This window comes from Biomphalaria glabrata, chromosome 14, assembly GCF_947242115.1.
Source record: "Biomphalaria glabrata chromosome 14, xgBioGlab47.1, whole genome shotgun sequence".
In the NCBI taxonomy this organism is placed as follows: Eukaryota; Metazoa; Mollusca; class Gastropoda; family Planorbidae; genus Biomphalaria; species Biomphalaria glabrata.
In genome coordinates this window covers 6996359-7021933 of record NC_074724.1, presented here as the reverse complement: position 1 = coordinate 7021933, position 25575 = coordinate 6996359, and the positions used below count along the sequence as shown (strand labels likewise).

At 33.6% G+C, this 25575-nt stretch overlaps 1 protein-coding gene across 5 annotated transcripts in view; it reads left to right on the top strand.

Moving 5' to 3' along the window:
- The window catches only part of LOC129922841 (uncharacterized), a 65015-nt gene that overhangs the window by 25271 nt on the left and 14169 nt on the right, over window positions 1-25575 (top strand). For all 5 annotated transcript variants that reach the window (XM_056010536.1, XM_056010535.1, XM_056010538.1 and 2 more), the window contains 5 exons: window positions 11324-11436; window positions 17651-17843; window positions 18314-18403; window positions 22111-22212; window positions 22437-22491. In XM_056010536.1, coding sequence (XP_055866511.1) covers window positions 11324-11436; window positions 17651-17843; window positions 18314-18403; window positions 22111-22212; window positions 22437-22491 — 553 coding nt within the window. The remainder of the gene's footprint in view (window positions 1-11323; window positions 11437-17650; window positions 17844-18313; window positions 18404-22110; window positions 22213-22436; window positions 22492-25575) is intronic.

The following is a 25575-nucleotide window of genomic DNA, read 5'->3' as shown; positions in this document are numbered from 1 at the left end:
GAAAGTCAGTCGTGAGTGAGCCGTTACAGTCGATACAGACGATGTAAGACGTGTGCGACTCTAGTGGAAGAGAAATGTGTACGATTCAATGCAAGTTAACTAGGGTAGAGTTAACTGAAGTGGACTACTGTAGTTAAAGTCTATACAGCAAAATACAGTGGACTTGAGCCGTTACAGTCGATACAGTCGACGTGTGCGGCTCTGATTCGGAAGACTTGAGTACGACTTGATTCAGCTTTCGGAGACCTGGAGCGACACTGGGAAGTGTGTCGTTGGTCTGTTCTGTGGAATACGGCTCGATGCAAATTGAGAAGAGAGGAATTGCAACGAAGTGAAGAAATGAATTGAAACAAAATATAGCTAAATGTAAACAGATATTGTACCGTCTTCTACGCTACATGTTACAGTAACAAATTGTTAGAGTTAATAGACAATAAAGTTATATGAAGCTGAAAGTTTAGTCGTCAAGTTCTTGACAGTGTTTTTATTTCTGTGCCTATTAGTACATTTAGCCACAAGATTCAGAAATACGTAACATATATATATAAAAGGCTTGCCTTCAAGTCCGAAGATTAGTGAGGAATGCAGTATTTTCCGTGGCTGCTCAGCCCCAGCTGTGACCTACATATTTTGCCACACCCAATGCAAGCATAATCATTATCTTTGGGTGGTCGAATTAGATTTTCTTTTCCCCACCTGCGTTTGTCCTCGGCAGCAGATTTTCTTTTGGTCTCAAATGTCTATCCCGCGACCTTCGTGATTGACCTCCAGCTGTCTCGTTCCGACACCGTATACAGCCAGGTGCTCTCTTCTATGTCAGCCAAGGAAAGTTGACGCCTAAGCAGGTTTTTGAAGCGTTTTCTTGGGGTGCCTCTGTTATTTCGACCACCTTTTAGCTCACCAAAAAAGACTGTCTTTGGCATACGTTCGTATCCCTTACGGGATACGTTCCCTGCCCAGCCTAACAGTCGGACCATAAGAAGTCCCTCTATACTGTCTATACCGGCGTTCGCAAGGACATCGCTGTTTGTAGTGAAGTCCTGCCACCGTATGTCCATGATGAAGCGCTAGCATCTTTGGTGGAAGCGCTCAAGAAGTCATAGTTTTTTTCTGTATAGTGTCTATGTCTTAGAGCCATATAGAAGGGTTGAGAGTACCATCACCTGGTAGACATTGATTTTTGTAGGCAGGCGGAGCGATTTGTTCCACCACCTGAAGGCTTCCGAAAGCGCTACTGGCCCTGGTCAGAGGGTCATCAACTTCCATTGAAAGTGAGGCGCCATTTGACACTATACTACCTAGATATGTGAAGTGGCCTATCACGTTAAGGAGCTGTCCATTGTGATCCTTGAGGCTGACAATGTTTCATTGGGTGACTTCTGGAAAATGACTTATTTTCCCGATGTTTATAGATAGGCCGAAAGAGACGGCAGCGTATGCAAATTCGTTTACCGCGTTCTGGAGGTCATGTTCATTGTGAGCTAGCAGGGCGCAATCATCGGTATAGAGAAGCTCCGTTATGACCATCTCCTTTGTTCTTGTATGGGATAGTAGACGCAGGAGATGGAACACATTGCCGTCAGAACGAAACCGGATGTAGATTCCGTCAGTGTTTGCGGGCCGCATGCGACCCGCTACCACTTTGCTTGCGACCCGCTTGGCCACCTAAAAAATCATGAAAATAATGTTAAATTATTAAGTGTTTAGCAGCAAACACTAATTTTTAGGTAAATCGTTTTCTGGAAAAAAAAAAAAAAAAAAAAAAAAATAAAACGTAACAATCAACTTTGTTGAATTTATAAAGTATTCAACAATGATCAGATTTTTGGAAACAAATAATTTTACGAAAATGTATTTTAAATTGAATTAGATTTGGTAACTTCGAATAATTTTTTAAGTGTGTTGTTGATTTGTTAAATTTTAATTAGTAATTATTGTTTTTAATCGCTAAAAATAAGCAATATACTTACAAAAAAAATAAATTATCAGTGAGCCATTCTATATAGTTTCATTGACTACTAGGCCTCCTATATTCATAACTGTCTGCAGTCACAAGACAATTCACACTAGTTTAGCGACATTTAATTTCCCAGAATGATGACGAATCAGTAACTATAAGAAAAGCTTAGGACGAAAATAGATTCTTTCAAGAAAGATGGGAGTTAAATAATTTTTTGCACATTGGTATAAAATGAGAGTCACTGTGTAATATGCAATTCCTGCATTCGTGTGCCCAAAGAGTACAATGTCAAACGAAATTACGCTAAACGTATGGTGTTGGTGCAAAGCCGCTTGCAAAAATATGAGAGACTGATGCTTATTTTAAATTTGCTCATTTTCAGTGCAGCTAGAATTCATTTTATGTTTGCGAGCACTTGTGAGCAGTTCTTTTTCATAATGAAAGGTAGGCACAAAAACACTTCACTGTTCGAGATTATCTAATCAAATTTGTCATCAGTGATGAAAGTGTCAATGGCAAACAAACTTCAAAATTAATAAATTATATCCCAGAAAGATGTCAAGCATCAGGACAGCGAAAAAATTTCGTAATCATAGTTTTTTCCCATGTATAACATAGTACTACAAATTAAACTAAGTGACAGGTATGCCATTAAGTTTTGTATTCTATTGTATTGTTTCTAATTTACATAAAATTAGTAGACTTATGTTTTCCAACTGATTTTTCGGCTGCAGTCCTTCAAGTCAAAATGAATTTGACATGCTTGGTATAGAGGGTATTCTTATAGTCCGACAGCTACGCTGGGTATGCCAAAGGCAGTCCATTTGGTGAGCTAAAAGGTGGTCGACGTAACAGAGGCGCCCCAAGAAAACGCTTCAAAGACCAGCTTAGGCGTCAACTTTCCTTGGATGACATAGAAGACAGCGCATGGCTGCATGCGGCGTCGGAACGAGAAAGCTAGAGGTCACTTACGAAGGCCTTGGGATACACATTTGAGATACACATTTGAGATCAAAAGAAAATTTGCTGCCGAGGACAAACGCAGGCGGCGAAAAGAAAATCTAAATCGACCACCTGTGGACAATGGTTATGCTTGTCCTGGATGTGGCTAAATATGTAGGTCACAGCTGGGGCTGCTGCATTCCTTACTAATCTTTGGACTCGAAAAGAAACCTTATATATATATATATATATATATATATATATATATATATGTATATTAACATATATATATATATATGGGCTTTCTTTCACTAGATTATAAGGGTGTTGAAGCAAATAGTCTTGTATTTGTCCTGATTTATGCATATGAACTTAAGTTAATATATTTATTGAAAAATGGTCAGGCCGAAACTTTATTAAAATGACTAACTATACTCTAAGAATAGCTTATAACACGAAAGATATCTTACACTCTATATCTATATGACAAAGTAAAATTATAAGATACCTTAAATTAATATACTAACTAAAAATGTAATAGTAACTATAAGAAAAATTAAATCACTTAGACCAACTATAATTCTCAGACTAAGACTACTTTCAACTTTATCAGCAGATAAAATCTATAAGCCTTAAATATGTAAATACATGTAGCTATTATCATCTTTAATATATGCCCCTTGACTTTTGTCAAATCCAGACTTATTACACTTTCAGCGGCAGTTCACAGCAGGATATCAAGAGTGAGGCTGTTGTCGGATGCGCGTGAAACTTATTTCTTGTATAATTACTATTTTGATGTTTATGAAATAGTTTGCATTAAGTGTGAATTGCTATAAAAAAAAATATGTTGTGTGTTAGACGTCACGCTTACTTTCCTGTAATCAGCAGGGTAATCCCTTTCGAGACTCTCAACATAACAATTATTTAAGTTGTTATGACATGATATTTGTTTCGAGAATAGGGGTAAAGTCTTACTTAGCGAAGATGAGGTAAAGTTTGTTAAAAAAGAAGAACGCTCTAGGATTGGATAGAGACAAGACGCTTTTCCTATCACAGCAAGACTAAGAAGTAGTTTACGGACAAAGTTGACATCGGACGATTCCCTTCTTGATCATTAAACATATTTGTTGACCAACATCAGCGTCGACTACATATCTTGAGTGTTTTGGCATTTCGCCGGTGTTACTGAAGTACTTTGAGTTCAGTGTTACCTCCAGTCGGACTTAGTTATAATTTAAATACTCAACACCGTGAGAGAGCCTTAACAAAGTATATGCCCCAACATCCGATGCTGAATTGGAGAGCTTCTACGATGAAACAGTAGAGTGCCTTAAAGAATTTACTGAAAAAGAATATCTTCATTATTATAGGAATTCCAGGATAGGAAAATATGTATTTGAGCAATTTGAAGATACTACTGAACGTTTTGGATTATCTAAATTGTGTTAACATATAGATCATAAACTATAGATCATGTAAAACACAACTAATAGGACTAATTGATGATTTTTCAAAAGGTTTAGATAATAGTGAACAAATAGATGCTATCTTACTAGATTTTTCTAAGGCTTTTGACAAAGTTCACCACCATAGTTTGCTTAAAAAATTAAAATATTTCGGCATTAATGGTAACATTGTATCAGTGGATTAAAGATTTTCTGATAGGGAGAGTACAAACTGTAAAAATAAATGGCTCTAAATCAACACCGATAACAGTAAACTCAGGTGTACCTCAAGGAACAGTCTTAGGTCCACTACTATTCTTAATTTACATAAATGATTTACCAAATTGCATTAGTTCAGGAACAAAAGTTAGATTATTTGCAGACGATTGCATAATATATAGAACAATAAAAACAACACCAGACACAGATATTTTACAAAGAGAATTAGATGAATTACAGAAATGGGAATGAAATTGAAGCATGTCTTTCCACCCAGAAAAATGTCAGTTGTTAAGAGTAACAAAAAAACTAAAACAAATCAATTCCACTTATCTTGTTCATGGCAAACCAGTAACACAGACTAAAAACGCAAAATACCTAGGTGTTATAATAAATAAAAAAACTGTCATGGAATCCACATATTGATGAAACTACAAAAAAATCAAACAAAGCATTAGGGTTTATTGAAAGGAATTTCTATAATTCAAATAAGAGCATAAAACTAAAATGTTATTTAACCTTGGTTAGGCCAATTATAGAATATGCATCCTCATGACTTTCTGGTAGAGAATAATAATAGCATATGCATCCTCCTCAACCCCTTAACTCAAGAAAACATTAAGAAACTGGAACAGACACAAAATAGAGCAGTGAGATTCATAACAAACGAATATTTACATTTGTCTAGAGTAATACCTTTAGTAAAATCACTACATTTAGAAAGCCTTCAGGACAGAAGACTCAAAAGTAAAGTAGCAATTATACATAAAACACTGAACCATAATCTTCAAATACAAAAACAAAATTTAATAAAATACTCTGAAAGACAAAGATAAAGACACATTCCTTGTTCCATATGCTAGGAAAAATTTGTACAAATACTCCTTCTTCCCTAGTACTATTAGGGCATGGAATGGTTTGCCTGAGCTAGCCAGGAAAACCAGTGACTTGGCAGAATTTAAGTCATTGGTTAATATGCATGACTAAAGGCATGACGCGTAGGACGTAATCATCTTTTTTGAAGTGTAAAACGTGCACCTAAGAAACTTAAAAACATCGCGTTAGTATTCTAAAGAAGCGTTTTTGTGAGGCATCTCTGTTACTTCGACAACCTTTCAGCTTACTAAAAAAAAAAGATTACCAGAAATATGTTCGTCCCCCATACTGAATAAGTGCCCTGCAAAGTGCGACTGTCGGATTATAAGAAGTTCATACAATTTTGCAAGAATATCGCTGTTTGTATTGCGGTCTTCGGTGAAGTCGTTCAAGAAGTCTTAGTTGCTTTCTATAAAGTATTCATGTCTCAGATCCACATAGAGGGGTTGAGCGAATCACTGGTTGACACTGATTTTTGTAAACAGGCGGAGCGATTTATTTCGCAACACTCTCGCTTGGAGGCGTCCAAAAGCACGACTATCCCTGATCACATATCAACCTCTCTTTGAAGCAATTCGTCATTTGATACTATGCTTTACAGATAATGTGAAGTTATCTACCACTTTAAGGGATGTCTTGCGCGGTGATCTTTGGGCTGAGTAAGTTTTATTGGGTGACTTCTGGAACATGACTTCTGTTTTACCGAGGTTTATAGGTTAACCAAAAAAAAAAAGTAGCAGCGTGATGAAAATTCGTTGACCGCGAGCTCTATATCATCAGGGCCAGCCCTAGGCCTATGCTGCCACAGTAGACTCCGAAGGTTCAAAAGCACCGCGCTAATTTTAGGTGTAAATTATTAAATCAAACCATTATAATTTATAATAGGGTTCCCGTGGTCTCCTTGTTTTGAAATCTCCTGAAACTCATAAAAATGTCCTTAAAAAGACAAAATTGTCACTTTGGGGTGTCAATCAATATGGTAAACGCCAATCCTACGCGTGATATAAAAAAACGGCATCGTCAGCTTTCATTTAATAAAAATTTAATGCAAATACGAATTTATTTTCTAATGCAAAATCTTTATTTTCACTTATTATCCTTATCCCTACCCTTACTGGTCCACACGCAGTCCTCGCATTTCACATAGGGCCCCACAAATGTTAGGGCCGGCCCTGGTTGTGCAAGTAAGGCATAGATAAGCTGTGTTATGACCATTTTCTATGTTTTGGTATGGGACAGTAGATTTCGAAGCTTAAACACATTGCAATAATTCACCAGCAAAATAATAACAAAGTAAAAGCTACCTACGGGTGTACGCAATTAAAGTGTAAACAATTTATAAAGCCTTTAAAACACAATAACTTATCAAACTTATCATACATAAAGATATTTAGTTTCATAATGGAACAATGTACAATAAGATGGTGCGCAAATGTTTAATTACGCCAAATAAATCATTAATACTTTTTCTTGTTTGCGATGAAAAGTCTTAGTGTACTGCTGTGAGCCTAGTGACGTAAGCGGTGTCAATTTTTTCCCCATTGACGTAATATAGAAAATTTCATTCATAAAACATTCTTGCCAATATAAAATGTTTCGATAATGAGGCATTTTCAAACCAATATAACGGTCGACTTCGTGTTTTCCTGATGTGCTCAATGAGTTGATAATTTTTTTCTCACTATTATGCACATACCGTGAAATTTTAAAGAAAATCGTTACAGCCGTTTTCGAAATAAAATTTATATATATATATATATATATATATATATATATATATATATATATATATATATATATATATATATATATATATATATATATATATATATATATATATATATATATATAAAAGTACGCTGAGCCCCAGGCAAGTGTCATGCGCGTGCCCCTTCTAAGTCGAGAGCTCTTGGGCAATAACCCCACCCGAAACCAGCCTCTATGTAGCTCAGTGGCGTAACTAAAGGGGGGCGATGGGGGGGAGAATTTTAAAATCCCCCCGGGCCCCCACCTAGGGGGGGCCCCCAAATGGCAAATGGGTGTCCGAAATTTATTTGTAAATACATAAATTAATATATTTGATTGACAAATAGTGTCAACGGGTGTCTTTTTTTCAACATTTATGGATTAAATTTATCACAAAGACTAGATCTACGTCTATCAGTACGTTGACTGTTGACATTTTAAAAATATTTTTTTCCCACAGAGATCAGATTTAAAAAGAAAATTAGTCCTACATTTTAAACTTTGTTGCCACGAATAAAACTGCATGATATACAGCGAATTCCAGGTATCTTGTTACCTTTACAATTAATAGAGCTAAATGGCGAGTATTATATGGCTACACTAATTAACATTGAAGCAAAATTTACAGAATCGAGTATAACAGATCTAAAAGTTATTCTTAATAATGCTAAAATTGCCCATTATTCGGGTTTGGCGTCTATTATTTCAGAATTAAACTTCACACTCGAGTTATTACCCCTTTATTCATCTTTCCTCAATTCAATGGAAACTCTCTTTTTATTTACATCTAATCCTTTTGCTTTCACACAAAACATAAACAAAAAATAATGACATAATATCATATAATATTAACAAATCCTTCCTTTTGAAGTTATTATCACACCCTTCCTTTTAAAGTTCTTAAGAGTGATATCTACTAGCAGGGCCGGCCCTAGCATTTGCGGGGCCCTGTGCGAAACGGATCGCGCGGGGCCTAGTCTGGGTAGGGATAAGCATAATGTCAAAAAAAATTTTTTTGAATTAGAAAATAGGCTTCTTTCGTCTTTGCAATAAATTTTTATCAAATGAAAGCTCGCAATACCGAATACCGCTAACTCAGGCCACTTCCATTACGTCATGTGAGAGATCATTCTCAAAGCTCAAGTTCATCAAAAACTATTTCAGGAGCACAATGACGCAAGAAAGGCTTATCATGGTTTTAATGTCAGTGAAGTTACAAATACTAGAAAGTATCGATGTAGTTGATGTTATAGATGTCTTTGCTTCACAGAATGCACGACGTGAAGCGATATCAATTTAGATTTGTCACTTGTGCAATATTTAACTAATAAAAGTCTACTGATATACTGAACCAATTTGATTTGGGGCTTATTTATTTTTGCGTACATTATCTCATGTCATATGTCGAATGTCAAAATGTAAGGGGCCCCCAAAGAAGTCAATCCCCCCGGGCCCCCAAATCCCTAGTTACGCCCCTGATGTAGCTCCTACGCATTAGAAATGCTGACATATATCAAATACAAACGACAAGAAGCCAAAATGTTAAAATTAAACAACTATTATCTCTGTTTAGTCATCACATTTACTGCTTCGATGTTTTGTGTACTTTGACTGCAGCAATTGGTATTTTTAATGTTTGAAGATACAGTACCTAGTACGTTGCACATTATTTGTGTTTTATCTTTATGAATTTAAAGTTCGAAGTATAAGTGTTTTTGACTAATAAATTAAATATTACTTTAATTAGTTTACTATTACCAAATTTATAACATCAAACGGAACCGAAGCCTAACTTTATAAAAATGGGCTTGATTTAAATCAGTAGTACTGTGTCAGATTTCTGTGATAAGTAACACCATTCTTGGTCAACATTGAGAGCCGACATCATCTTCCTGGCAGGCTGAGACTGTGAGTTTCCATAATGCTTTGGCAATCCAAAAAAAAAAAAAAATAGAAAAATGTTTGGAGTGCTGGGAAAAAGTCCAAAACGCCCGCTAAATCTGGGAGCAACTAAGGCGTCCTGGCCGCTCTTCTTCGTGGTGGAGGCCGCCCAGGAGGATGAAGGTTTTGTAACAAAGTAAAGGACGGGCCCGTTAGCTCATACTTCGCATGGCTCATGGAAAACTTCGACTTACGGTGTCTCTGATGCGGTATGAAAGAGGAAAAGTGTCTCATTTTCTCCTCGATTGCCACAGCATTGCTGATGTTCGTCTCCACAGGTCTAGAAAACTACAAATTATAGATTCTAGGCTGACAAAAATGGATTGTGTTTATGATGTTATGATTAGTTTTTGCTTAATCAAAACAGTTAAAAAAAGAATTGGTAGATGGAACAAATTTAAATAACGATAGGCCTATTTTTTTTAACATTTAAAGCCTACCAAATTAATATTTTAAATTCTTTCCATATCCACGTTGAAAGGATTTTGTATAATCTACACACCATGCATGTTAATATTAGTTGCAATACATTTTGGATTGATAATTGAATTTTAGAACATATTATTTTAAAATTCAGAAACACCACGTATTATTCGATTTCTATTTCGCACCGAAAACAGTAGAGTATTTTTAGAAATAAAATTATAATTAATCTTATCTTATCTTATATAATACAGACGTTACTTCAAAAAAGAAGATGATTACGTCCTACGCGTCATGCATTTAGTCATGCATATTAACCAATGACTTAAATTCTGCCAAGTCACTGGTTTTCCTGGCTAGCTCAGGCAACCCATTCCATGCTCTAATAGCACTAGGGAAGAAGGAGTATTTGTACAAATTTGTCCTAGCATATGGGACGAGGAATGTGCCTTTATCTTTGTGTCTTTCAGAGTATTTTATTAAATTTTGTTTTTGTACTAATACTTTAGTTAGGTAATACATTCTAAGTTTATTTCTATTATATTATTATTAAATACATTTTCTAAGCCTATATTTTTATGTTATATTAAAGGAGGAAAGTACATTGGCCATGGCGCATATTTTGCTCACTACGCCTGTGGCTTCAGATAATTCCAGTCGTATCACAGTTTTTTTTTTATTTTGTTTTCAGCCTGCATGTGTTTTTAATTAGGCTCCCTAAGCGACTAATATTGCAAGCAGATTGTGTCGAATAAGCACCTAATTTACTGGTGGATGCCAAGATTTGAGTGAACATCAGCTGGCTGAGTTTCTTGCACAGAGAGCTAATTAAAATGAATCATTGGAGGTTCATATGTAATGGTCTATCTTTTAACCTTCTGCTTTGGTCCAAATTGAATGCGGTTGAATAATTCATCAGATTTTCCAAAAGTTTTAGTTGGTTCACTCCTGACTTTTACTCGATATTGTCTTCTGAAGCCTTAATACCGTTCCTAAGAGACACAAAAATTATGAAGCTAAGTACACCTCGATTCCATTTGTGACACAACATGTCACCTATTCACGGCTATATAACAATGCAGAGACAAAACTTATTTTCATTTGTATTGCTGTAATAACGGTATATCAGAACAAAAAAAGAAATATTACATCTTACTCTTAATTATTCCACCATAACTCGACTGCCATTACCCCTTTTCCCACGTCAGAAAAAAAGTTACATAAAATAAAATTTTGTGCTAATTGCCTTTTCGTTGATATGAAAATCTTTGTTAATTCGGTCCTTCGGGGGTTCGTATATGCATGCCAATTATTTTCTTGTTAATACGAAGTCAAAAAATATGGAAGAATACATTTAATACAAAGAATGTCAAACTACTGAGATTGCTAGAAAGATAAAATTATTTTTTTATAATTTTAATGCATTCCTTGGTCCACCAAATCTTCAGAAGTCTCCTCTTAGCGAATAAAGTAATGATTAAAATATTAGATTATGATAATCATAAACTTTTTGCTCTTGGATGTATTAAAACTTCAGAAATTAGGGACAAAGGTTATTTAAAAAATTGTATTACATTGATAATAGCTAGACCTATCTTGAAGCTTTTAAATTTATTTAGTTAATATTAAGTAAAAAGGTTATCATTCATTTATAAACATATTTAATTGTTTTATAACTTACTTTATTAAGTAATAAGCTTACATATTTTAGCAGTATAATTTCTGTATAACTAATATAGAATATTAAAGTATGTGTATTTTTTTTCAGCTATTTATGACAAGCTTAATTGTTCAATCAATTCAGCGCAGGATCTTAATATAACATGTTTTTTACATGTATTCCCTAAAGGATTGTGTGAATTCAACATTACACTAAATAATGTAAGTGCATTTGTTAGAAGGTTACTTCAATAAATCTTTCGCTGACTAATTTTTCTTTGCTAAAAATGTAATCAATAAAGTCTTTGGTGTGTTTAGTAAAAAAAATATATAGAATTTGATAAGCTTGACATTATAAAAAGCCTTTTAAAAATATTTTTTCAGCAATACAGAATTATGTATATAGCCTGAAAATTTGTGTATGATTTAAATTGTAAAATAATATTTTATTGTTGCGTCCATAAAATTATTTTTCTGTCGTTTTATTTAAAGATGTTTCTTTATTACAAAGCTAATATCAATTATGTCTATTTGTCTGTCTGTTAAAAAATCTTGTACACGATATTTCTTTTACACCCATTCTCGGATCAAGTTAAACTTTGATAATTTGTTTATTGTACTTTACAAAACACGAATCAATAAAAAAAAATAATTAGTCAATAAATTATAACTGGTAAAAATGTAATATTTTTTTAAAATATCGATTAAGAAAAATAACTTCTACATTAGTAAAAGATAAAGTTGTAAGTACAAATTTCTTAGATGACTTTTTAAATATATATTTAGATATTTTTTTTTCATTTATTTGTCTAAGTTTCTCTTTATGTTTATAAAGTTAAGTTATATCGCACTCATGAACTCAATTTAGTTGCTTTCTTTTTCTTTTATATTTGATTTTCTTAAATATATGTATACGTTGTGCATTATAATAATTTAAAATGAATGTCATTTAAGTTACAAAGCATTGTTAACAAAAACAAAAACCAAACTAAAAACATTGTGGTAAGAGACACTGGCGGATCCAGGGGGGGAGGGGGCGGTAGGGGCGATCGCGGACGAATTTTAGTATAGAATTTACACAATTTGTATTTATTACTTATGTTAATAATATATACCATTTATTTATATTTCAACCTATTTTAAGATTATTTCGCCCCCCCCCCCTCTAGTATGTTGGCCGATTTGGTGGGGTCGGAATGGAGCGATGGTATCAATCCCTCCCCCCCCCCCCCTTTACACTTTCGAGTGGGGGGGGGGCGGTTCAATTTATTTCTAGAAATCACAGCTTGCTAACAGAATCAATTAAATATCTGTATGATTAAAACTTGTTATTGATATTTTAACCGATCTCTATATTATGTTGTTCCCTGTTTGCCGATTGGAGGGGGGGGGGGGGCAAATACCTCTACTGCCCTTCCCTCCTAAACCCTTTGAGTGGGGGGGGGCGGTCCTACTTTTATGGAGAGATCATAATTTGTGAACAACATTAATTAAATTAATATATAAATTTTATATTATGTCAATCCCTTTCTGGTATCTTGCCAATTCGGTAGGGTTGGGGGGAGGGCGATTGCATGTACTGCACTCCCCACTCTAGCCCTCTGAGTGGGGTGGCGGTCCTATTTTTATAGAGAATCATAGTTTGTGAACAAAATTAGTCGCCCCACCCCTATTCTTTAATGCCAAATGCTATCTTTAGCAGAAAATATTAAAGGAGCTAGGATTAATCGTTTTAACTCTACCGCCCCTCCCATTTCCAGACAGAGTTTATGTAATTTCACATTAATTTATAATAATTATTTTAAGAAAGTTAGAATTCAAACGAAATTTTTCAGTATAAGAGTCACGATTGAGATGAGTTCTTAACTCGATTGATGCTCTCATAGTCCCTTTTCCCAACTTTTGTTAGTTAAATACATTTGGGACTATAACTCACAATTTATACTTCAATTTTATTGAATATTATTTTTCGGCGTCAATCCTCAAAGCCAACATCTAAATATGTGGGTTATCTTACCTTTTCAAGCAAAAAAATCGGTTTTATTTGCAATGTATTTAGGGCCTATACATTCATATTAGAATACTTTTCAAGTACAACATTATTTGAAAAGTCCTTTTTTAGTAGTATGAATAATGAACGTTTGGTCAAGAGAATGCTTTTCTTCTGTGAAGAATGCAAGACGTTTCTTCTGTGAAGAATGCAAGAAATCTTTTTTGGCGTCGGAACCCCACTGATGAATAATGAGCTGTAGATGTCAGGAGAATACGTTTCTGCAGTAAAGAATGCAAAAAAACGCTTTTGGAGTCGGGGCTTTGCCCCGAACTCCATTGATGAATAATGAGCTGTAGATGCCAGGAGAATGCGTTTCTACAGTGAAGAATGCAAGAAAACGCTTTTGGCGTCGGGGATTCGCCCCGTACTTCATTGATTAATAATGAGCAGTAGATGCCAGGAGAATGCGTTTCTACATTGAAGAATGCAAGAAAACACTTTTGGCGTCGCCCACTAGGAAACCTTAGAGCGCTGCCCCAGTTGTTTTGTTTTCGCCGGAGGTTGAGAAATCCTGCTTTATATATATATGATATATATGTGTGTGTGCTGTACGCACGTTTATGCATAGGGTTAGGGTTTACTGGGAGTTAGGGTTAGGGTTTGGAAAAAAAATCGCCCCCCACTGCAAAGTTCTGGATCCGCCAGTGGTAACAGAGGAAACATTATTAGGGTGTCAGATAAAAGAAACAGTTGCAATCAAGAAGATCTATTTTTATGAAAAATTTATTCAACAAACGTTTTTGTTAAAGTCTGAGTACAATTTAAAAGAGATTGGTGTAGAATGTGACACTGTGATCAGTAATTCTGTAGAAAAAGAATCATGACGAAAATATAATCATGGTATCCACAATGTAGATCCTTCAGACTCGCAGAGATGTGCAAAAAGATTCCAGATAAAACGAAACCCTAACATTCGGACATCCGAATATAAAAACTAATTCAACGTCATCGGGATAATGGAGTGTTTTGTGGAAAGTTTCCTTTGACTTTTACAAGATACAGCGTCTCTCCAGTAACCAGTGATGTCAATATATCATTGAGCAGAGGCGGGTGACGGGCCCAGTATGTGACGTGTGTGATTGGCTTGTTTGGTGTGTAGGGGATGATTATTTTTAGTTTGTCAAACACTGGCTCATCAGTCGATATATCGGGAGCAAGCACGCAACGAGACAAACAATGGAGAAAAGATGTAAATCGATGAAAAAATTAAAGAATATTTATTTATACAGATGTACAAGACAGAATAAATTGGGGGGGGGGGTGTGTGCATCTATCTCTTCAACTCTTTTGTATCATCATACTAAGCACTTAATGAGAGAGTATGTGTCATACTGCACTTAGCTGGTTGTCCTGCTGGTATAGCAGCTGGCTGTGATCCTGACTGGAGGTCTTGCAGCTGGGGGGGGGTGTGCTCTAGCGGGTAGAGGGATGCCGGTGATACATGATACAGTTTTTGTGGAGTCTCAACCCAAAGTTCTGATATCTGTATTGGGCACAGTAGGGCGGGTGTCCGGCTACCGTGGGCACAAGTTTACTGATCTGCCGTGGGCAGCGTCGTTAGCAGGGTATGTCCAGTGAGTTGTGGAGATTTGGCGAAGCTATGACGTCTCGCACAGACACGTGGTCTATAGGAACGTCGTGCCTAATAGGTTGACAGGTGGGCTGACAAATAAACAGGCAAGTGGAGCCGATAGCGCCATGTAGGCAGATAGGCCATAAGGCAGTCAAATAGGCAAGTTTGCAGAATAGGCCAAATAGTAACTTGCAGTGCTGGATAGCACCAAATAGGAAGACACCTGAGAGAGGCTGCTGATAAACAAAGACAAGTTAGGACATGTCTATCATACATCTTATCGATGCCCTCGACTGAGGTGCATTCGACAGATTGGTAAAATTGCTTTTCAGTACAATGAGGAGTTGATGACAAAATGGATTGGAAAATACATGTCTCATATAAAATGTACATGGAAAGGGAGCTAATAATCTCATTCAAACATAAGTAGAAAGAGAAAAAAAAGGGGGTGGTGAAATGGACGATGGTCAGCGACCATGACGCTATTGTTTACACACGGCCGTGGGCCATGAACAATGGAGCAAGCTTGAGAGAGCCTCCGTTCAAGGGGATTACTGTAGTCAAAGCAAAATGAGTAAAGGGGAGACAATTCATACATTTTCTAAGCGCAATATTTGTGCGCTAGTAAAATTATCAAGGCGGTCAGCTGAAATAAAGGAAAAAAAAAAGAGGTACAACTATATAAAAGGCTGCGTCATTGATCAGTTGAGGAACGTAGCAATAATATTGTGGACATAGATAACTATTAATATATACATATGCAATGGTTATGTTTCCCACTTACGACAGTAAGAAATACACAATGCACTAATTAAATATAAATGAAATAAGTAAAATCGACTAAGCCTAAGCGCAAAATGAACTGATAAATCTAGGCAGTTAATAAAAAGAGTTGTTTGAGTTTCTATTTTTTTATTATTTTGTTTTTTTTTATTTAATTAGTACACAGTAGCAATAACTTCTCATTCATTGACAAAGATGTTTTGAAAAGGTTTTATTGTCTTGTACTTGTGTCGGAAAAAATTAATTAAGATCGACAAAATTGCACTGACAAATATCGATAATTTCATAATACAATAGCACCTAGATTTATCAGTTCATTTTGCGCCTAAGCGACATGCAATTTGTGCTTTCAAATGGAATTATAATTTACCGATAGCAAAGACAAACAGACACAAAAAGACTTTGTTACCCTGGTAATCAAATCATTAAATAGAGACTATCTGATGTCAACTTTTTTGCTTGTAAATTATAAGTGAGTTTGGTGTGAAAGTACATTTTGGTTTTCTATAGTTGTGTTTGGTGTAATGAACAATTCGTAAGAGTAATTTCCTTACAGATAATAAAGATTTTTATTATTAGCGGTCCCCGAAAGGGGAAAAGACCTTATTAGTTTTTTGTGGAATGTCTGTCCGTCCGTCCATCCGTCCCGTTTAGATATCGTAACATCATAATATTTTAGACCATTAAAAGTTCTGATGCAACGGCTTTTTTTTTCCTTTTCTGAAAGCGAAAAATCTATTTTTTTAAATCACTGTTTTCTTTCAATAAAAATACACCACTTTTACAGAATATCTTTTTTTATGGTATCAAACACGGTTGGCTCTTTGGCACGATAAAAGACTGTTCATCATATTTGTAACACATTTTTAACAATGGTTTTAGATTTTTTATCAAAAAAATATATTTTTTTTTACATTTGTATTGCTAAGTTAAGTGAGTTCTGTTAAACTAATTACTACGTTTATACACACACACACACAAAATTAAAAAGAAAAATATATTTAGCATATAAATTGGACATAATTTAAAACAACAATTAATTAATAAGTACTTTTTCATATTATCGCGTGAAATGCAGAGCAACATAATAATTGTGGAACACCTCACTAAAGGTAAAAAAATACTGAAAATGTTTTTTCTTGAGGATTTAAATAAGAGATGGACCCTTTACAAAACAATTAGATCAATTAGATATTCATTATAAGAATCAGTTAGGCCAGGTTTACATCTAACTTCACATTCACTTTCACCCTATCCTTTGGTCTGTTGGACCACTGGGGCACCACAAAAGATCTGTCAAACTTGTATCTCCATTATTCTCTGTCATTTGTCTTTGATAAAATTTCATTCTGATATTCTTTCTGAAAATATTGAAACCCGCCTTTTGACCTGCCTGGGTGGACCACTTCGGGGGCCGATTTTGAGTTTGTGTTTCCACACTAATTATTTTTGCAATTGTGTTACTATTATTATTTATGTTCAGCTTATAGTTGAAATATTACAAATACAAATATCGTTTAAGTCTAATACATAACAAATATCTACAGACTTGAATTGCAATTTGATCTCTAACACTTTAATCTTGAAGCCTTATCACTTCTTCTCGTTTAGTTAACTGTTATGTGAAGTCCAGCATAACTTTAAGATTTGAATTTCGAAAATGGTTACTCCTACAAAAATATGCTTCTAATGACTGTTACATTTCTCTCTAGTGTATTAATATTTCCCTTTTGTGTATTCAAATCTGCATCGTCAAGATGTTTTATTTACTTTACAACATTACAGAAATTATTTTTCCCTCTGGCATGTGCATAAAGTGACTTTTTATCTTTTAATACTATTTATACCAGTTTTACAGAGGCATGGTCTTTTGAATTAGGAGGTTTGTATGCTATCTACTGCTACCTATGATTGAAGCTAGCGTTTGAAACAGTAGACCTATGTAAATAAATGTTATGGATGTTAAATATTTTTTTCTAATCTTTAATGTGTACATAAATAGTGTTTGTTATTAATGTGCATTTCAGTTTCTTAATGTGACAGGGAGTGTAGTCTATGACCATGAACTTGTCAAAGACGCCTATAATACATCTTGTACATTTACACCTCACTCTATGCCCGAAAATGGAACTCTTGATATCTCTGTAGCTATGTATCCAAATATTACTGGTAAAACAGGTGATCGATCATATGGAAAAAACATTCAATTTTATTATCCAGGTAATTTTGTTTGCTTTTAAATATATACATTACATAAAGTGCTGACATTTTAATTTGATGATATGTACATGGAAAGCAATACATAAAAGCATATATACATATATATATATATATATATATATATATATATATATATATATATATATATATATATATACAGTAAAGCTTGTTTTAATAGTAACACAGTTTCTCATTCAAATAAATAATAAAACATTATTACACTTGTTATATATAGTTTATCAAGCCTTTGTAATTATGAACGAGATTAAAATACATAATCTATATTTCCTCTAATGATTTAATTTTTTGTATTTCATTACCATACAAACAATATCGAATTACTGTATTATTTTCTGATTGCAATCCAATATACTGTCCTTAAATGTTGCATTCCTCGCTCATCTTCGGACTCGAAGACAATCCTTAGATATTCTATTTATATTAATTGCTTATTTTATTGTACGTTCCAGAACTTAAAACAACATCGACTACCTATATACTAACTTCTAAAGCAACTTCTATATCAACTAATCAAACTATTGAAAGAATTAGTAGTAAAGGTAATTTTGTTGTTTTTTTTTTACACTTAAAAATACTATAATCATCTCTTTTTTAATTTTGAGCATTTACATTAAGAACATACATTTTCATTATGATTGTTCTTATTACTTAGTTATAAATCTGAAGTAGCCTTTCTTTCTTTAATTCTTTTTTCTTAACACCCCATTCATTCTTTTGCAATTTCCTTTTAGTTGAACATGAAGTATTTTTAAACGTTACCAATTAAAGTAGGGTACTTATAAAGCTCATATTGATTCACTCCGTCTGTCTGTCAGTATACATGAAATCGTGCTAATGTTGTTTATAAAATGTTTTCTTCTTGGATTAAGTCGAATCTTTACACAATTATTTATTGTCGATGACTCGTGTCCTTTGACTTTCGTCGTAGGGCTGTTTTGACATTTTGCGTAACTCTTTCCATTTTATCTGGTCAGCAGCTGTTTTTAGTAGGATATCAAGAAAGAGGCCGACCCATTCTTTTACATTGTCTCGTCAGCTTTTCTTTGGAAGACACTTTCTTGCCTCCACTGTACCATAAAGGAGGACTTTAGACAGTGAGAGGTGTCTTAGAATATGACCAAAGCACCTCTGCTTTCGTCTCTTCACAGTATTTAGTAATTCCTGTTTTTTGCCAGTCAGAGTGTTGACTTTTAATAGTTTAAAATCATTTGTCTTCTTTTCCTGATACCAAGCGATTTTCTGTAACATTTACTCGTAAAAGCTTGAATTCTTCTTTCAACCTAAGCATTTAGTGTCCAGCTTAAAAAGAATTATGTGAAGATAACACTGGCAAACCATAATGTTTTAATTTAAAGTACCAAGGCCGATGTTATTCTTCCAAGTTTTCCATAGTTAGCTCATACGGAGGCTATGTTGTTGTTTTTGTTGTTGTTGTTGTTTTTTTTTTAAATTAATTCTCCATCTTTTGTTATGTTTGAACCTAAATATTAAAATAAGTCAATTTTTTCAGAATGTTTGGCCATTCAGTTGTATGCAACACCTCGAACTATCTCCACCACGAACTAGTATTTTGCCTTCTTTTTTTTTTTTTTGCACGTATTTCCAGATGCAGCTTTGCAGTTTTGAAGTAAATTCTTGCACCTGGTCTCTTCATGTTCTTTAATGAAAGGTATATAATCTGCAAACCTGAATATGGAAATATGCGGCCTATTTATATTGTGCCTAAGAGTTATTCATTTAGAGCTTCCATTATAATATTTTCCCGAAATATAATTTAAAAAAGCTGGAGAATGCATCCTTACCGCACTCCTATGGTTATCTTAAAATTTTCTCCAGTTTGGTTGTTCAGAAGTATTGAGCTATTTGCATTTTGATATAGGGCTTTGATAACATCAATACTGTTTTTATGTATGTGAAAATCCCTCATCACTTGCTAAATGTCATCATGCCAAAGCTAGTCAAAATCTTTTTTGAAGTCTGTGAAGATGTGTACCTCTTTCTTTTGGTGTTGAAAGAATTTTTCATTTAACAGTCTGATTTCTGTCTTTTCTCAATGACAACACATAAAAAAATGGAGAAATTGACAAATTATTAGTGATGGGCAAAAGTTAACTAAAAAGTTGCTAACTTTTAGTTTAACTAAAAAAAATTAGTTAAGGCCAAAGTTTAATTAAAAAAAAAAGTTTAGTTAAAATCCTAGTTTAATTATTTTTTTTAAGTTACAAACTAAAAAGTTTAATTACAAATTTTACAAACTTTTTAAACATTCTTTGTTATACCAATAAATATTTAGATCTATGTAATTTGGAGAATGTATATAATGGATAATAGAGAGGAGAATAAATTAGAGGGTGCACAGGTCACTAGAAAGCCTTTTGACCTTTAGCCTATAATGACTGCTATTCCCGTCAATTCAATGTATTTGAAAGGCGAGAAAAATAAACGTGTTCATTATATTTCTAGCAAGTTTCGCTACTTGATAAATCCTGATAATTCCTTGCTTCTATAGATCTACATTTTGCTGCTTTTTATTAAACACCAGTGTGTTCCTGTATAGCTGCAGGCAAAGAATTTTGCTTTACTATATATCTAAAAGAAATGTCGACTCTTTTTATTTAATTTTTTTTTTAATAGATCTAGAGTTAGAGTCTAGTTACGTCTAGTTTATTAGTATAAGTCATTTACTATTAGATCTATAGTCATAATAGTCTATATTTAATTATTTTAGTCTCAAGTAGAGTCTAACTCTTAGTAGTCTTAGTCTTAGATCTATCTAGATGTAAATTTAAAATTATAAGTCAATAATATAGACATAGATCTATTAAATAAAATTGAAATCTAAATTACTTTACTTTACTAGACTAGATCTATTAGTTTAGAGATTCTACTATTCTAGAATTAGAGTCTAGATTAGATCTAGATAAATCTAGATTACTTATTATACTAAGACCCAAGATGCATAGATAGATAGATCTATAATGACTATAATGTCTATAATATACTAATAATAGTCGTCACTATACTAGATCTAATACTAAATTAACTAAATCTAGACTAGATCTACATCTACTTCTATTATAATTATACTTATATCTACTATCTAGATCTATTAGATCTACATCTAGTTAATCTAGTATTATCTACTAGAGTATATAGATCTAAATATTCTAAATACCCATATCTAGTTATAATTATAATAATCTAAAATCTCTAGATCTAAAGTTACTAAGATATCTACTAGACTCTATCTAGATTTTAGATCTAGTAGTAGTAGTAACTAGTATTTCTTAGATTATTTTTAGATTAAAATATTAATTATTTGATCTAGGTCTAGTAGCTAGATCTAATTCTAGATCCAGATTATATTTCTGATCAAGATACTAGATATTAGATCCAGAATATTCTAGAATCTAGAGTTAGTTAGTCAACATGCAGTTTTATCATTACTTCTAAAGGTAACTTATATTAGAACTTGGACCATTACTTCTAATTTCTTTCTATAATAGTATCATTCTAGTGATTCTATTAAGATCTACATCTATTCCATAAAGACATTTAAATCTTTTTTCATGTGCACAAATAAATGTATATTACATTTTGCTAAAGAGATTGGTTGGTCTTTATTATACTTTATATTTTTCATGTTTGACTGTTCGTCCTTAAAAAAGGTCAAAATAGTTTGTAAAAGTTTAACTAAAGTTTCTTAGTTTAGTTTAACTAATTTTTTCAATTTGTGATTAACTAAAAGTTTAATTACTTTTTTTTAGTTCAAACTTAGTTTTAGTTTAACTAAAAAAATTTAGTTTAGTTCCCATCACTACAAATTATTTTATCAATTAATTGTTATTCACTAATTTTGTTTTATATAAAGACAATACTAAGAGAAGATAAACATTGTGTAGTGATTTAGGCTTTAGTTTAGAAATTTGAATATAACAGAAAATAAACATAAAACATTATATTGTGTACAATTATTGTATAGCTCAGTGGCTAGCAAGTTGTCTTTCTATTATAAAGGAGACCGAAGTCAAAATTCAGAATCAAACAACTTTTGTTCAAAATTTCTTTTAAAAGACATCAAGGAAACCTCCCAGATACTTCTTCTCCTCCCCCCAGCTAGTTCCCAAAAGCGATTAGATTATCACTAGATCATAACGTACCGTACTTATAAAATCAGTTTAATGTCTACTCTTTAATATAGAAATTTGTAAAAAAAAGTTTCTTTGTTGTTTTTTTTTGTTCGTAGAAAAAGAGTTGGTATTGATCATAACAGCATCTTCTATTGGATTGCTAATTTTGACCACTACTGCTGTTATCGTAATAATCCTAATCGTCAAAAGAAGAGGAGGTACATTTACTCTTTAAATATATTTTTTATTATAGAAACTTATTGGAAAACCTAATTATTTTATTACTTCCCCATTACTTCTATTTTATTTTAAAATCGACATTTCTCACTTTTTAAATATATTTTTTTATTTTATTTTTTATTTCTTAACTACCTAATAATGTCGTACAAAGTTTTGAAAATGCCTTTGCACTATGGAATACATATTTCTATTTCTGATTTAGAAAATTTAGAGGAGAGTAACAGCTGCACCTATTGTTGGTATACATCATTATATAGGTAAGTCAATGTTTTCACAAATCAAATTATTATTGTGGTAATAAATACATTTCTACTTAGTACACACAAACCTGTTAAGATATGTCTTAGTGAATGTCTTTGCCTGAAACATGCGTCGCTGTGAAAAATTTACATGATCCAATTGGGTTTGCATTATCATTAATTCTTGAGTAATATAAAGTATTTGGATTTCAAGAAAATGACTTATTATGGCATTCATTTTTTTTAGGTACACAATAAAAATATTAATATTGCAATAAAATTTTTAAGTGCATAATTAAATTATTAAAGGTGATTAAAATAATGGTGCATCATAACATTTTTTTAAAATGCAACTGTCCTTGAATGTTACACTAAAGATTTTAAATTTAATAAATCACTCTAAAACGTAAAAAAAAACTCCGCTCAACACGATTAGTAGAAACATGTTGATACTAGGTCTAAAGTGATTTGGAGCTTATGGGAGATTCTGAGCTGTCTGGGACTAAGAGCGGTCCTTCTTGCTTCGTGTATTGAGAACCTGGAGAGACTCTGATTAGTGCGAAGATGGTCTGTACTAATAAAAAAATAGTTAAGTTCCCCTTTCAGACTTTGTGGTCTATAGAAATAAGGTCATCTGTTTCTGTGGCCTACGGTTAAAAAGGGTGTCATGTGGTCAGCACAACGACCAACCGCCTTTACTTTTCCCTAACTAATGTCAGGTAACCATTAGAGCTGGGTGGACTCAAGGCGCCGAAGATCCCGAAATTAAAAATCCAAGTCTTCACCAGGATTCGAGCCCCGGTCCCCTGTTCGGAAGCCAAGCGCTTTACCGCTCAGCCACTGCGCCTCTGTACTAGTGTTTAGGTAGAAAATGAGAACTTAAGACAAGACTCCCTGTGACTTGATAGCTGAAGTTCATGTCTCACTGTGTATTTTATAACTGTATAAGGCCAAATGAGGAATATTATAATACATTATTAATATATCTTGTATAAACTGTACAGCGTATTATACAAAGACAATAATACAAATTATATACACTAAATACGGCTCCACGGCCTAGGAACATCAACACTACTCGAGCATAGACGTAGCTTTGCACCATTCAAGCCTGAGTCAACTCTACATAAGACGTACCACCTTGACAAAATCTACATAAGAGATCTAGCGATGTCGCTACACTAACGACGCACATTCAAACAAATCCAATCTGAGATAGATCATATGTGTACTACCTGTTACAACGGGGAAACAGTGGGCACAGTTGCAAAGCAGATGATCAGCCCAAACATCCTCTTCTCTGAAAGAGGACGTACACGTAACTAATGTGTGATGTTTACACATGCACAATTTATTACAACAAATCTAAGAATTATTGTTTATGCACACGAAATAACCAACTATAAAGAAAAGCATTGCTGCATTGTGACAACACAATTCTCCTTTAGAAGGCTTCATGTATCTGGTTTCTCCAATGCACTTCTCTAAGTAAGAAGAGCGCGTGTCAAAAAAAGTTTGGGTTAAAAGCGGTATGTGTAATTTAAATTTCAATCTATGTACAATTAGTTTTAATTAAGAATGAGGCAGCGCTGTTTAAATTCCGGGAACATTCGAGGTAAATATAGCGCACTCACTTCTGTTATGGCCGTAATCGTCGTAAAAACATATTCGTATCAATCTGTTATATCTTATCGCATAACTTTCTTTTTTTTTTTCGCCAAACTTTCAAATTAATGTTGTACAACAGTCAGGAGAAAATTATCTGGACTGAGGTAAAAAGTTGAGAAGAGTCACGTAAAGAAACATTTCTTCAAACAAATACTTTGCATCAGCATTCTCAGCCCCAGGAGACAAAGACATATTACTGAATTTGAACCAAGTAGACAACATAGAAGATATAGTAGTACAAGAAAATGGAATTCAAAAACTATTAGCCAACACCAAACCAAATAAAGCTTCTGGACCTGATGGTATTCCAGCTAGACTACTCAAAGAACTAAGTAATGAGCTAGCCCCAGTGTTCAAAATACTCTTTCAGGCTTCACTTAACCAGGGCAGAGTACCAAAGGACTGGAAAGAAGCTAATGTCACCCCCCTATTTAAAAAAGGAGAAAAATCTGACCCAGGAAACTACAGACCAGTATCACTTACCAGCATCACATGTAAAATCCTAGAACACATAATATGTAGCAACATCATAAACCACTTAGACAAACATAATGTCCTCACACCATACCAACATGGCTTTAGGAAATATAGATCATGTGAAACACAACTAATAGGACTAATTGATGATTTTTCAAAAGGTTTAGATAATAGTGAACAAATAGATGCTATCTTACTAGATTTTTCTAAGGCTTTTGACAAAGTTCACCACCATAGTTTGCTTAAAAAATTAAAATATTTCGGCATTAATGGTCCACTGCATCAGTGGATTAAAGACTTTCTGATAGGGAGAGAACAAACTGTAATAATAAATGGCTCTAAATCAACACCGATAACAGTAAACTCAGGTGTACCTCAAGGAACAGTCTTGGGTCCACTACTATTTTTAATTTACATAAATGATTTACCAAATTGCATTACTTCAGGAACAAAAGTCAGATTATTTGCAGACAATTACATAATATATAGAACAATAAAAACAACACAAGACACAGATATTTAACAAAGAGAATTAGATGAATTACAAAAATGGGAATCAAATTGGAGCATGTCTTTCCACCCAGAAAAATGTCACTTGTTAAGAGTAACAAAAAAACTAAAACAAATTAATTCTACTTATCTTATTCATGGCAAACCAGTAACACAGACTAAAAACGCAAAATACCTAGGTGTTATAATAAATGAAAAACTGTCATGGAATCCACATATTGATGAAACTACAAAAAAATCAAACAAAGCATTAGGATTTATTAAAAGAAATTTCTATAAATCAAATAAGAACATTAAACTAAAATGTTATTTAACCTTGGTTAGGCCAATAATAGAATATGCATCCTCTGTTTGGGACCCCTCAACTCAAGAAAACATTAAGAAACTAGAACAGACACAAAATAGAGCAGTGCGATTCATAACAAACGAATATTCACATTTGACTAG